Source organism: Kogia breviceps, chromosome 2 (assembly GCF_026419965.1).
Source record: "Kogia breviceps isolate mKogBre1 chromosome 2, mKogBre1 haplotype 1, whole genome shotgun sequence".
NCBI lineage: Eukaryota > Metazoa > Chordata > Mammalia > Artiodactyla > Physeteridae > Kogia > Kogia breviceps.
In genome coordinates, this window is record NC_081311.1 from 175755416 (window position 1) to 175769074 (window position 13659).

At 38.5% G+C, this 13659-nt stretch overlaps 1 protein-coding gene across 1 annotated transcript in view; it reads left to right on the top strand.

Annotated features, from left to right (window-relative positions):
- The window catches only part of CPS1 (carbamoyl-phosphate synthase 1), a 151753-nt gene that overhangs the window by 20402 nt on the left and 117692 nt on the right, over positions 1-13659 (top strand). Inside the window, exons 3-5 of the mRNA XM_059053750.2 lie at positions 9561-9705; positions 10814-10903; positions 13206-13262. Coding sequence (XP_058909733.1) covers positions 9561-9705; positions 10814-10903; positions 13206-13262 — 292 coding nt within the window. The remainder of the gene's footprint in view (positions 1-9560; positions 9706-10813; positions 10904-13205; positions 13263-13659) is intronic.

Genomic DNA, 13659 nt, shown 5'->3' on the forward strand with positions numbered 1-13659 from the left:
TTCACCAGGCAATTATTTAAGCCTTTTGACAGCACTAATTACTAGCTGTGTTAATATACCTGCCAACAAACAACTGTTTAATATAGATCAGAATGATGGAGGGCACTCGAGTTTTCTTCTCTGTGAAAGATTATGGGTTATAAATCTTGTCACATCACAAAAGTCAAACAGGACCTGATGGATTAATTTTCTTCCAACGCTGCAGTTCTCTAAGACAAGCTATATTTATTCATTTTCTGGAGAGAGCATTGTAGGCATATGTTTAAAGGGAACGGCCAGTTCTTTCATGGGAAGAAAGTAAAATTAAATTAATTAAAGACTTATGTTGATGTAGAAAAATGCATTCATTAATAAGATTAGTCCACACATCCTATTTTCCATTGAGAAATGCTGCTTTCATTCATGTGTGGCTCACTTAGTAAGGTGGTTGATAACTAAGGGAGTTATTTTGTTTTTCATGTTCAAGAAATGCATTTATATTATGTGTAAACCTTGGTTAAAAAAGTATTAGTTCCTGACAAGTGAGAGGGATCTGAGAAATTAGCTGATGGAGGTGTGGGTAAATATCACAGCATCTTAGTCACTTTAGAGGTTGCTGAGCTGAGAGACTAAGTATTCTTTTGGCAAAGGGAGTTCTGGGAGGAGTTAGTCTGGATGAGGGTTGAAGAATTCGTGTTGACTACTGCCGGAGCTGAATTTTATTGCTTTTGAGGTTGTCAGTCTGTCCCCCTCAGCACATAAATTCATTTTCAGTAGTAATCCACAAGAAAGATTAGGTTTAACTCTCCCTGTGGGAAGTGAAAATGTTAAGAGGGTGGGGAAAAAAATCTCATTGCAATGCATTCCAATGCATGGAATAGCTGTAGATAGATCCTGGTATTTATGAGAATAATGTTTCTTATTATTAAGAATAGAAATTTTATATATAATTTTATTTATAGAGAGAATAAAAACAAGAATACATGTATTCTTATTTTTTCCTCCCCACACTTTAAAATAAAGCTCTTCTGCATTTCTTCTTAATTCCACATCAGTACTTTAAAATTGTTATTTGGAATTTTTAATTTAGAAGACAGAAATGCTTTGGGTCAATTTGGGGGGGATTGATTTTTTTCTGTAATAAAATAATAACTATCAAACATATACTATCAATGATAACTTGATAATAACTATCAAACATACACCTCTCTATATAACTATTTAAAAAATCAACTTTATTATTTCTTTCATAGAAAATAAATCGAGTTTTAAATGTTCAGTGAATTTTAATAAACATATATATCCAGGTGACCATCATTGATGTAATCACTATGCTCTTCAGTATCCTCAAAGATATTTTTAAAAAAACTTTTCAATTTTTGACAGTTAATATTTTGATGAAACTGTCAGCCCTCAGTAGTAAATATAATTTTGGATTCACTCATGTCTGGTGGGCTAGAGGATTCTTGAGGATATCTGCAAACTTTAAATAGAGCAATATTTAAAAAATTAAGACCCTGTGAAGAATTTTTCAAGGAATTAAAAAATTTAAGAAATTGAGGGAAAGAAAATTAAATGAGAATATGCCATATTACTTAAGAGTCTTGAAGATGGCAGAAGAGTAAGATGTGGAGATCACCTTCCTCCCCACAAATACATCTACATGTAGAATAGCTCCAGAACACCTACTGAACGCTGGCAGAAGACATCAGAACTCCCAAAAGAAATCAACCATCAAAAGAAGAGAACTCTGTTTTTCCAACCATTATAAAAAAGATTTGGGGAGACAGAGAAGATGGCGGAAGAGTAAGACGCAAAGATTACCTTCCTCCCCACAGATACATCAGAAATACATCTACACGTGGAACTGGTCCTATAGAACACCCACTGAACGCTGGCAGAAGACCTCAGACCTTCCAAAAGGCAAGAAACTCCCCATGTAGCTGGGTAGGGCAAAAGAAAAAAGAATAAACAGACACAAAAGAATAAATAGACACAAAAGAATAGGGACGGGACCTGCACCAGTGGGAAGGAGCTGTGAAGGAGGAAAGGTTTCCACCCACTAGAAGCCCCTTCACGGGCGGAGACTATGGATGGCAGAGGGGGGAGCTTTGGAGTCACGGAGGAGAGCGCAGCAACAGGGTGTGGAGGGCAAAGTGGAGAGATTCCCGCACAGAGGATCGGTGCTGACCAGCACTCACCTGCCCGAGAGGCTTGTCTGCTCACCCGCTGGGGTGGGCAGGGCCTCGAAGCTGAGGCTCGGACTTCGGTTGGATCGCAGGGAGAGGACTGGGGTTGGCGGCGTGAACACAGCCTGAAGGGGTTAGTGCACCACCGCTAGCCGGGAGGGAGTCCGGGAAAAGTCTGGAGCTGCCAAGAAGGCAAGAGACATTTTCTTCCCTCTTTGTTTCCTGGTGCACGAGGAGAGGGGATTAAAAGCGCCTCTTAAAGGAGCTCCAGAAACTGGCGCGAGCCACGGTTATCAGCGCAGACACCACAGAAGGCATGAGACTCTAAGGACGCTGCTGCAGCCACCAAGAAGCCTGCGTGCGAGCACAGGACACTATCCACACTGCCCCTCCCAGGAGGCTGTGCAGCCCGCCACTGCCAGGGTCCCATGATCCAGGGACAACTTCCCCGGGAGAACGCACGGCACACCTCAGGCTGGTGCGACGTCATGCCGGACTCTGCCGCCGCAGGCTCATCCTGCATCCGTATCCCTCCCTCCATCCGGCCTGAATGAGCCATAGCTCCCGAATTAGCTGCTCCTTTAACCCCGTCCTGTCTGAGCGAAGAGCAGGCGCCCTCAGGTGACCTACGCGCAGAGGCGGGGCCAAATCCAAAACTGAACCCTGGGAGTTGTGCGAACAAAGAAGAGAAAGGGAAATCTCTCCCAGCAGCCTCAGGAGCAGCGGATTAAATCTCCACAATCAACTTGAAGTGCCCTGCATTTGTGGAATAACTGAATAGACAATGAATCATCCCAAATTCAGGAGGTGGACTTTGGGAGCAAGATATATTATTTTATTCCCCTTTTTCTCTTTTTGTGAGTGTGTATGTGTATGTTTCTGTGTGAGATTCTGTCTGTATAGCTTTGCTTTTACCATTTGTCCTAGGGTTCTGACTGTCCTTTTTTGTTTTGTTTTTTTACTTTAAAAATTTTTTCTTCTTAATAATTATTTCTTATTTTAATAACTTTATTTTATTTTATCCTACTTTATTTTATCCTCTTTCTTCCTTCCTTTCTTTCTTTCTCTCTTTCTTTCTTGCTCTTTCTTTCTTTCTCTTTCTTTCTTTCTATTTTTTCTCCCTTTTATTCTGAGCCGTGTGGATTAAAGGTTCTTGGTGATACAGCCAGGCATCAAGGCTGTGTCTCTGAGGTGGGAGAACCAACTTCAGGACACTGGTCCATAAGAGACCTCCCAGCTCCACATAATATTAAATGGCAAAGCTCTCCCAGATATCTCCATCTCAATGTGAAGACAAAGCTCCACTCAATGACCAGCAAGCTACAGTGCTGGACTCCCTATGCCAAACAACTAGCAAGACAGGAATACAACCCCATCCATTAGCAGAGAGGCTGCCTAAAATCATAATAAGGCTACAGACACCCCAAAACACACCAACAGACATGGACCTGCCCACCAGAAAGACAAGATCCAGCCTCATCCACCAGAACACAGGCATTAGTCCCTTCAACCAGGAAACCTACTCAACCCACTGAACCAACCTTAGCCACTGGAGACAGACACCAAAAACAATGGGAACTACAAACCTGCAGCATGCGCAAAGGAGACCCCAAACACAGTAAGATTAGCAAAATGAAAAGACAGAAAAACACACAGCAGATGAAGGAGCAAGGTAAAAACCCACCAGACCTAACAAATAACTGAAAAAGAATTCAGAATAATGATAGTAAAGATGATCCAAACTCTTGGAAATAGAATAGACAAAATGCAAGAAACATTTAACAAGGACCTAGAAGAACTAAACAGGAAACAAGCAATGATGAACAACACAATAAATGAAATTAAAAATACTCTAGATGGGATCAATAGCAGAATAACTGAGGCAGAAAAACGGATAAGTGACCTGGAGGATAAAATAATGGAAATAACTACTGCAGAGCAGAATGAAGAAAAAAGAATGTAAAGAAATGAGGACAGTCTCAGATACCTCTGGGACAACATTAAAGGCACCAACATTCGAATTATACGGGTCCCAGAAGAAGAAGAGAAAAAGAAAGGAACTGAGAAAATATTTGAAGAGATTATAGTTGAAAACTTCCCTAATATGGGAAAGGAAATAGTTAATCAAGTCCAGGAAGCACAGAGAGTCCCATACAGGAGAAATCTAAGGAGAAACACGCCAAGACACATATTAGTCAAACTATCAAAAATTAAATGCAAAGAAAACATATTGAAAGCAGCAAGGGAAAAACAACAAATAACACACAAGGGAATCCCCATAAGGTTAACATCTGATCTTTCAGCAGAAACTCTACAAGCCAGAAGGGAGTGGCAGGACATATTTAAAGTGATGAAGGAGAAAAATCTACAACCAAGATTACTCTACCCAGCAAGGATCTCATTCAGATTTGATAGAGAAATTAAAACCTTTACAGACAAGCAAAAGCTGAGAGAGTTCAGCACCACCAAACCAGCTCTACAACAAATGCTAAAGGAATTCTCTAGGCAAGAAACACAAGAGAAGGAAAAGACCTACAAGAACAAACCCGAACAATTAAGTAAATGGTAATAGGAATATACATATCAATAATTACCTTAAATGTAAATGGATTAAATGCTCCCACCAAAAGACACAGATTGGCTGAATGGATACAAAAACAAGACCCATATATATGCTGCCTACAAGGGACCCACTTCAGACCTAGGGACACATACAGACTGAAAGTGAGGGGATGGAAAAAGATATTCCGTGCAAATGGAAATCAGAAGAAAGCTGGAGTAGCAATTCTCATATCAGACAAAATAGACTTTAAAATAAAGACTATTACAAGAGATAACGAAGGACACTACATAATGATCAAGGGATCAATCCATGAAGAAGATATAACAATTGTAAATATTTATGCACCCAACATAGGAGCACCTCAATACATAAGGCAAATACTAACAGCCATAAAAGGGGAAATCGACAGTAACACAATCATAGTAGGGGACTATAACACCCGCTTTCACCAATGGACCGATCACCCAATATGAAAATAAACAAGGAAACACAAGTTTTTTTTTTTTTTTTTTTTTTTTGTGGTACGCGGGCCTCTCACTGTTGTGGCCTCTCCCATTGCGGAGCGCAGGCTCCGGACGCGCAGGCTCAGCGGCCATGGCTCACGGGCCCAGGCGCTCTGCGGCATGTGGGATCTTCCCGGACCGGGGCACGAACCCGTGTCCCCTGCATCGGCAGGCGGATTCTCAACCACTGCGCCACCAGGGAAGCCCCACAAGTTTTAAATGATACATTAAACAAGATGGATGTAATTGATATTTATAGGACATTCCATCCAAAACAATAGAATACACATTTTTCTCAAGTGCTCATGGAACATTCTCCAGGATAGATCATATCTTGGGTCACAAATCTAGCCTCGGTAAATTTAAGAAAATTGAAATCGTATCAAGTATCTTTTCCGACCACAACGCTATGAGACTAGATATCAATTACAGGAAAAGACCTGTAAAAAATACAAACATTTGGAGGCTAAACAATACACTACTTAATGATGAAGTGATCACTGAAGAAACCAAAAGGAAATCAAAAAATACCTAGAAACAAATGACAATGGAGACACGATGACCCAAAACCTATGGGATGCAGCAGAAACAGTTCTAAGATGGACTTTTATAGCAATACAATCCTACCTTAAGAAACAGGAATCATCTCGAATAAACAACCTAACCTTGCACCAAAAGCAATTAGAGAAAGAAGAACAAAAAAACCCCCAAAGTTAGCAGAAGGAAAGAAATCATAAAGATCAGATCAGAAATAAATGAAAAAGAAATGAAGGAAACGATAGCAAAGATCAATAAAACTAAAAGCTGGTTCTTTGAGAAGATAAACAAAATTGATAAACCATTAGCCAGACTCATCAAGAAAAAAAAAGAGAAGACTCAAATCAATAGAATTAGAAATGAAAAAGTAGAAGTAACAACTGACACTGCAGAAATACAAAAGATTATTAGAGATTACTATAAGCAACTTTTGCCAATAAAATGGACAACCTGGAAGAACTGGACAAATTCTTAGAAATGCACAAGCTGCCGAGACTGAACCAGTAAGAAATAGAAAATATGAACAGACAAATCAGAGGCACTGAAATTGAAACTGTGATTAAAAATCTTCCAACAAACAAAAGCCCAGGACCAGATGGCTTCACAGGCAAATTCTATCAAACATTTAGAGAAGAGCTAACACCTATCCTTCTCAAACTCTTCCAAAACATAGCAGAGGGAGGAACACTTCCAAACTCATTCTATGAGGCCACTATCACCCTGATACCAAAACCAGACAAAGACGTCACAAAGAAAGAAAACTACAGACCAATATCACTGATAAACATAGATGCAAAAATCCTCAACAAAATACTAGCAAACAATCCAACAGCACATTAAAAGGATCATACACCATGATCAAGTGGGGTTTATTCCAGGAATGCAAGATTCTTCAATATATGCAAATCAATCAACGTGATACACCGTATCAACAAACTGAAGGAGAAACACCATATGATTATCTCAATAGATGCAGAGAAAGCTTTTGACAAAATTCAACACCCATTTATGATAAAAACCCTGCAGAAAGTAGGCATAGAGGGAATTTACCTCAACATAATAAAGGCCATATATGACAAACACACAGCCAACATCATCCTCAATGGTGAAAACCTGAAACCATTTCCACTAAGATCAGGAACAAGACAAGGTTGCCCACTCTCACCACTCTTATTCAACATAGTTTTGGAAGTTTTAGCCACAGCAATCAGAGAAGAAAAAGAAATAAAAGGAATCCAAATAGGAAAAGAAGAAGTAAAGCTGTCACTGTTTGCAGATGACATGATAATATACATAGAGAATCCTAAGGATGCTACCAGAAAACTACCAGAGCTAATCAATGAATTTGGTAAAGTAGCAGGATACAAAATTAATGCACAGAAATCTCTTGAATTCCTATACACTAATGATGAAAAATCTGAGAGAGAAATTAAGAAAACACTCCCAATTACCATTGCAACAAAAAGAATAAAATATCTAGGAATAAACCTACCTAAGGAGACCAAAGACCTGTCTGCAGAAAATTATAAGACACTGATGAAAGAAATTAAAGATGATACAAATAGATGGAGAGATATACCATGTTCTTGGATTGGAAGAATCAACATTGTGAAAATGACTCTACTACCCAAAGCAATTTACAGATTCAATGTAATCCCTATCAAGCTACCACTGGCATTTTTTACAGAACTAGAACAAAAAATTTCACAATTTGTGTGGAAACACAAAAGACCCCGAATGGCCAAAGCAATCTTGTGAACAAAAAATGGAGCTGGAGGAATCAGGCTCCCTGACTTCAGACTATACTACAAATCTACAGTAATCAAGACAGTATGGTACTGCCACAAAAACAGAAATATAGATCAATGGAACAGGATAGAAAGCCCAGAGATAAACCCACACACATATGGTCACCTTATCTTTGATAAAGGAGGCAAGAATATACAGTGGAGAAAAGACAGCCTCTTCAATAAGTGGTTCTGGGAAAACTGGACAGGTACTTGTAAAAGTATGAAATTAGAACACTCCCTAACACCATACAAAAAAAAATAAGCTCAAAATGGATTAAAGATCTAAATGTAAGCCCAGACACTGTCAAACTCTTAGAGGAAAAGAAAGGCAGAACACTCTATGACATAAATCACAGCAAGATCCTTTTTGACCCATCTTCTAGAGAAATGGAAATAAAAACAAAAATAAACAAATGGGACCTAATGAAACTTAAAAGTTTTTGCACAGCAAAGGTTACCATAAACAAAACCAAAAGACAACCCTCAGAATGGGAGAAAATAATTGCAAATGAAGCCACTGACAAAGGATTAATATCCAAAATTTTTAAGCAACTCATGCAGCTCAATAACAAAAAAAACAAACAACCCAATCCAAAAATGGGCAGAAGAACTAAATAGACTTTTCTCCAAAGAATATATACAGCTTGCCAACAAACACCTGAAAGAATGCTCAACATCATTAATCATTAGAGAAATGCAAATCAAAACTACAATGAGATATCATCTCACACTGGTCAGATTGGCCATCATCAAAAACTAGAAACAATAAATGCTGGAGAGGGTGTGGAGAAAAGAGAACCCTCTTGCACTGCTGGTGGGAATGTAAACTGATACAGCCACTATGGAGAACAGTATGGAGGTTCCTTAAAAAACTAAAAATAGAACTACCATACGACCCAGCAATCCCACTACTGGGCATATACCCTGAGAAAACCATAATTCAAAAAGAGTCATGGGGCTTCTCTGGTGGCGCAGTGGTTGAGAATCCGCCTGCCGATGCAGGAGACACGGGTTCGTGCCCTGGTCCGGGAGGATCCCACATGCCGCGGAGCAACTAAGCCCGTGAGCCATGGCCGCTGAGCCTGCGCGTCCGGAGCCTGTGCTCCGCAACGGGAGAGGCCACAACAGTGAGAGGCCCGCATAGCGCAAAAAAAAAAAAAAAAAAAAAAAGAGTCATGTACCACAATGTTCTTTGCAGCTCTATTTACAATAGCCAGGACATGGAAGCAACCTAAGTGTCCATCAACAGATGAATGGATAAAGAAGATGTGGCACATATATACAATGGAATATTACTCAGCCGTAAAAAGAAATGAAACTGAGTTATTTGTAGTGAGGTGGATGGACCTGGAGTCTGTCATACAGAGTGAAGTAAGTCAGAAGGAGAAAAATAAATACCATATGGTAACACATATCTATATATGGAATCTAAGAGAAAAAGCAAATGTCATGAAGAGCCTAGGGGTAGGATCGGAATAAAATACAGACCTACTAGAGCATGGCCTTGATGATATGGGGAGGGGGAAGGGTAAGCTGTGACGAAGTGAGAAAGTGACATGGTCATATATACACTATGAAACGTAGGGTGGATAGCTAATGGGAAGCAGCCGCATGGCACAGGGATATCAGCTGGGTGGTTTGTGACCACCTAGAGGGGTGGGATAGGGAGGGTGGGAGGGAGGGAGATGCAAGACGTGAGAGATATGGGAACATATGTATATGTATAACTGATTCACTTTGTTGTAAAACAGAAACTAACACACCATTGTAAAGCAATTATACTCCAATAAAGATGTTTAAAAAAAGTCTTTTCATATCAGTAATATCATGAGATAAATTTCCATATTCTATCATAAAATTTCCCTAATTTCAGCAAAATCTAGAGACGAGCTTGTAGGATTTTATTCTCATGTTCTCTAATTTTCAAGCATTCAATAATTAAGATCATGTATGTAGAATACATTTTTTTTTTTGGTAATTTCTTCGCATCTTTACCTAGGTACCCGGAAGCTCTTACTGACCCTGCTTACAAGGGACAGATTCTCACCATGGCCAATCCTATTGTTGGGAATGGTGGAGCCCCTGACACTAGTGCAGTGGATGAACTGGGACTTAGCAAATATTTGGAGTCCGATGGAATTAAGGTAGTACCAGTGATGACTATTTAAAAAGCATAGATGATTTATGAAGAATCTAAGCTGGACAAAATTTCGGCCTCAATTCTATAGTACAAATCATTAAATTTATATTCTCAATCTTCTAGGTATATGAGAATAATCTTTAACATGACATTATTCTGAGTTTCATTTCTCAAGGCACTCTGGATTTATTTTTAATGCCATGGATAAAACTGGCTTCATTTGGAAAAATGTTGTTATAAGTTCAGATAACAACTATGCTGCTAGAATTCGAGTTGAATCACCTTTTAAATGGCTTTTAAGAATCAACTCTATCAATTATTTACCTTTTAAATCTTATCCTCTTTGGGAGATGAGTAAAAGATAACTTGTATGCCAGCCGAAAAGTAAACACAATTAAAATTTCCTACTCAAGGCAAATTTGAATAATATCTTAGGGATGTGAACCATATAAACGATTCCAAAATTTACACTCTAAATTCACCACTCTATTTTTGAATAACTTGGACTGATCATTTAATTTAATTTTATATCTCACCATTTCTCCCAAATATTTAGTTTCTTTTAAATGTAAATTAAAATTTTTTTTAATTCTCTGCGTCCATTAAGCAAATAATTATTAATTAGATTATCGATAAATGCCATAGTGGCAAAGTACAGGGTACTGAGAAGGGGGACCTAGTTTACTCTCAGGATTTGGCAAACCAAGTAAGACTGTTCCCCACATGGCAATTAAGGTAACAATGATTATATTTTATGAGAAAACTTTTTATCACATTTCAAGTTTCAAAATTTTAAGTGTTGTATCAGCGAATATAATAAAGCTTGAAGAATGCAAACTGACTCTTAAGACAAGTCATAACAGAGAGGATAGACTGGGAGTTTGGGATTCACATGTACACACTGCTATATTTAAAATATATAGATAACCAACAAGGACCTACTTGTTGTATAGCACAGGGAACTCTGCTCAATATTCTGTAATAACCTAAATGGGAAAAGAATTTGAAAAAGAATGGAAAAAAATAAATTCACTAATTAAAAAGAAGACAAGTCACAAGAGTTGGGTAGTATTTTGTGATCACTTTTTAAAAATGACTGCCTGTCTCTCCAGGTTGCAGGTTTGCTGGTGCTGAATTATAGTGATGACTACCACCACTGGCTGGCTGCCAAGAGTCTAGGGCAATGGCTGCAGGAAGAAAAGGTGAGAAATATGATAGGTCATCCAGCATCACCTAAGGACGATTGGTGGGGCCTGTGGAAAGTTGGGAAGGTGTATGTAATTGAAAAGGGCCAAACAGATAAAGCAGATCAGGCAGTTTGGGACCCTTTTGTTTCAGAGTGCGATTCCTTCAGGCTGAACTGTTACTACTGTCCAGAACTGTCCAGAACTCATTCTTTATATAAACACTGAGGACCTTATATTTTCAGTGTATCCACTAGGTGGCACTCATACATGCTTGGTAGACAGACTCTCATTCTGGAAAGGGGATAGAGAAAATTTTAGAATTTTCTACTCTCCGGAGCAACATAACCTCCCCCTTTTAACGAGGATCTAGATATGTAACTTGTGTCATGGATTCTAGTACCAGCTCTACCATTAACGAGCTGTGTGACCTTGCTCAGGTCATGTGATCATACCATACGTTCTTAATTTTAATTCTTAATTAATATAAACCGATTGCCGTCAAGTCTGTTTGGGCTTAAAGGTTATGACTATGACATATAATTAGATATCACCTCATTTGAAGTAATAAATTATATAAGTTACTAACCTTATATCTTCCTTACTTTAAGTATTATTTTCTAATAAGATAAGGGGATTCTCCTGGTTTGAAAGTCAGACCTACTTGAAGTTAACAGACCTAATATACTAAGCTTTATTTCCAGTGTTACTGTAGCTGCTTTTTGTAAGTTGCAACTGGGCCTGTAATTGACCGAATATTATTCTGAGGAACTCTGCCTCTGAAGAGCATCTGCCAATTGAGGCTAAACGTTTCCTCTTTCTAACAAAGCAAAAAATCTTGATCTTTGTTTCCTCATTCTTGCTAAATTTTTACAAGAGAGAAGAAGGCATATGCATTATCTCCTAGGTCTTTGCTAGTTTCTTCTCAATCATTATCTGAATGTACCTCCTTGTAATCATCATTCAGGAGACTCCTCCCTCCTCCCCTTAATGTTTCCTTTGTGTTATTTAGAAACCTGATATTATAGCTGCTTTGTGTCAGAACTAATAGTTGAAGTATAAACTTAATCCATGTTTTGTTAGTTTGTTTTTAAAATGTGCTTTGAATCTTCTTCCATGATCATAGACACATAGAGTAGAAGAGTGTCTAAAATAATAACCAGTTTACCTCCTTCTATATACAGGTAATGGGAGAACATCTTGCTCAAATATCACTCAGATAAATGATGGAAGAAAAGAAACTAAAACCTATTCCCTCATTCTTAACTTGCTGCTCTTTCCTCTTTTATCCACGGGGAATACGTTCTAAGACGTCCAGTGGACGCCTGAAACCATGGATAGTAGCAAACCCTATGTCTACTAAGTCTTTTCCTATGTGTACATACCTATGATAAAGTCTAATTTATAAATTAGGCACAGTAAGGGAATATCTGAATTGCTAGCGTCACTACTCTTGCACTGTGGAGCCATTATTAAGTAAGATAAGTGTTACTTGAACATAGAACTGCCATACCGCAACAGTTGACCTGACAGTCCAGGTGGCTATTAAATGACGAATGGATGGGCACCGCTGGACAAAGAGGTGGTTCAGCTTCTGGGTGGGACAGAGCAGGAAGGTGGGAGATTTCATTACACTATTCAGAGTGGTGTACAATTTATAACTTATGAATTGTTTATTTCTGAAATTTTCCATTTAATATGTTCAGACTATGGTTGGTCACAGGTAACTGAAACCACAGGAAGTAAAACTGCGGAGAAGGGGGAACTTACTGTACTACATCTATCTCTATCCAACCTAGTCAAAGAAACTAAAACAAATGATGGTGCCTGATTTACTAATAGATTGGGCATAATTTTAATACAGCATGACTACCTAACAAGCACCTTCAGGATAGCCTTCAGGATTGCCTACCATGTTCCAGGAACATGTGGTTCACAACATGGATTTGCCTATTAATTACATATCTTTGCTTATGAAGTTCACAAATTCCATTTTTAAAAAATATATATGTATCTATAAAATTATATTATTTATTTAACATCCTGGATTAAAAGCAAAAGAGCTATAGCAGAAGACTGATGTTCAGAATTTCTCACTTTTCACTCTGAGGAAGGGTCTGGGTATTAAGAGTCCTGTGCCCAACTGAACAGCAATTTACCTTGTTCTGGTGACACAGACACCCTGGATCAGAGAAAAGAAGGAGTAGGGAAATTATCTACTGCTCAAGAAGATAGATGATGTTAAGTTTGTAACTTGAAAACACTCTGCTGGACCAAATTTCCTCCAATTTTACTGTCACTACAATTATTTTCCTTACAGGTCCCTGCAATTTATGGAGTGGATACAAGAATGCTGACTAAAGTAATTCGAGATAAGGTATGATAATCATATTTAGCCAAATTTATATATATATTTTTTCCCTTTGCCCAAGGAACCCATTGGTGTATAAAAGAACAGATCTGCTCAATTTCTGTCATTTGGGTCTCTGCCATCCTGTTTTACTGTTTTTGATGTAATTTTTAAGACTGAATACTTGATTGGGATGTTTGTTACTGAATGGTTTTGAGATTCATTCACTCAGCAGTAGTTTATTGAGTGCCCACTCTATGTTCACTATTCCAAGTGACAAGTTAAAGCCTTTGTAATTCAGCTCATGTGATAGGGCTAGTGAAACAAGTGGGGAAGGTAACTAGGTGCATAAGAATTTTGCCTAAATTGAATACCTACCTGCTGAAAAAGGAAAACCAGGAAGTGTACAGCACTGGGGCCGTTT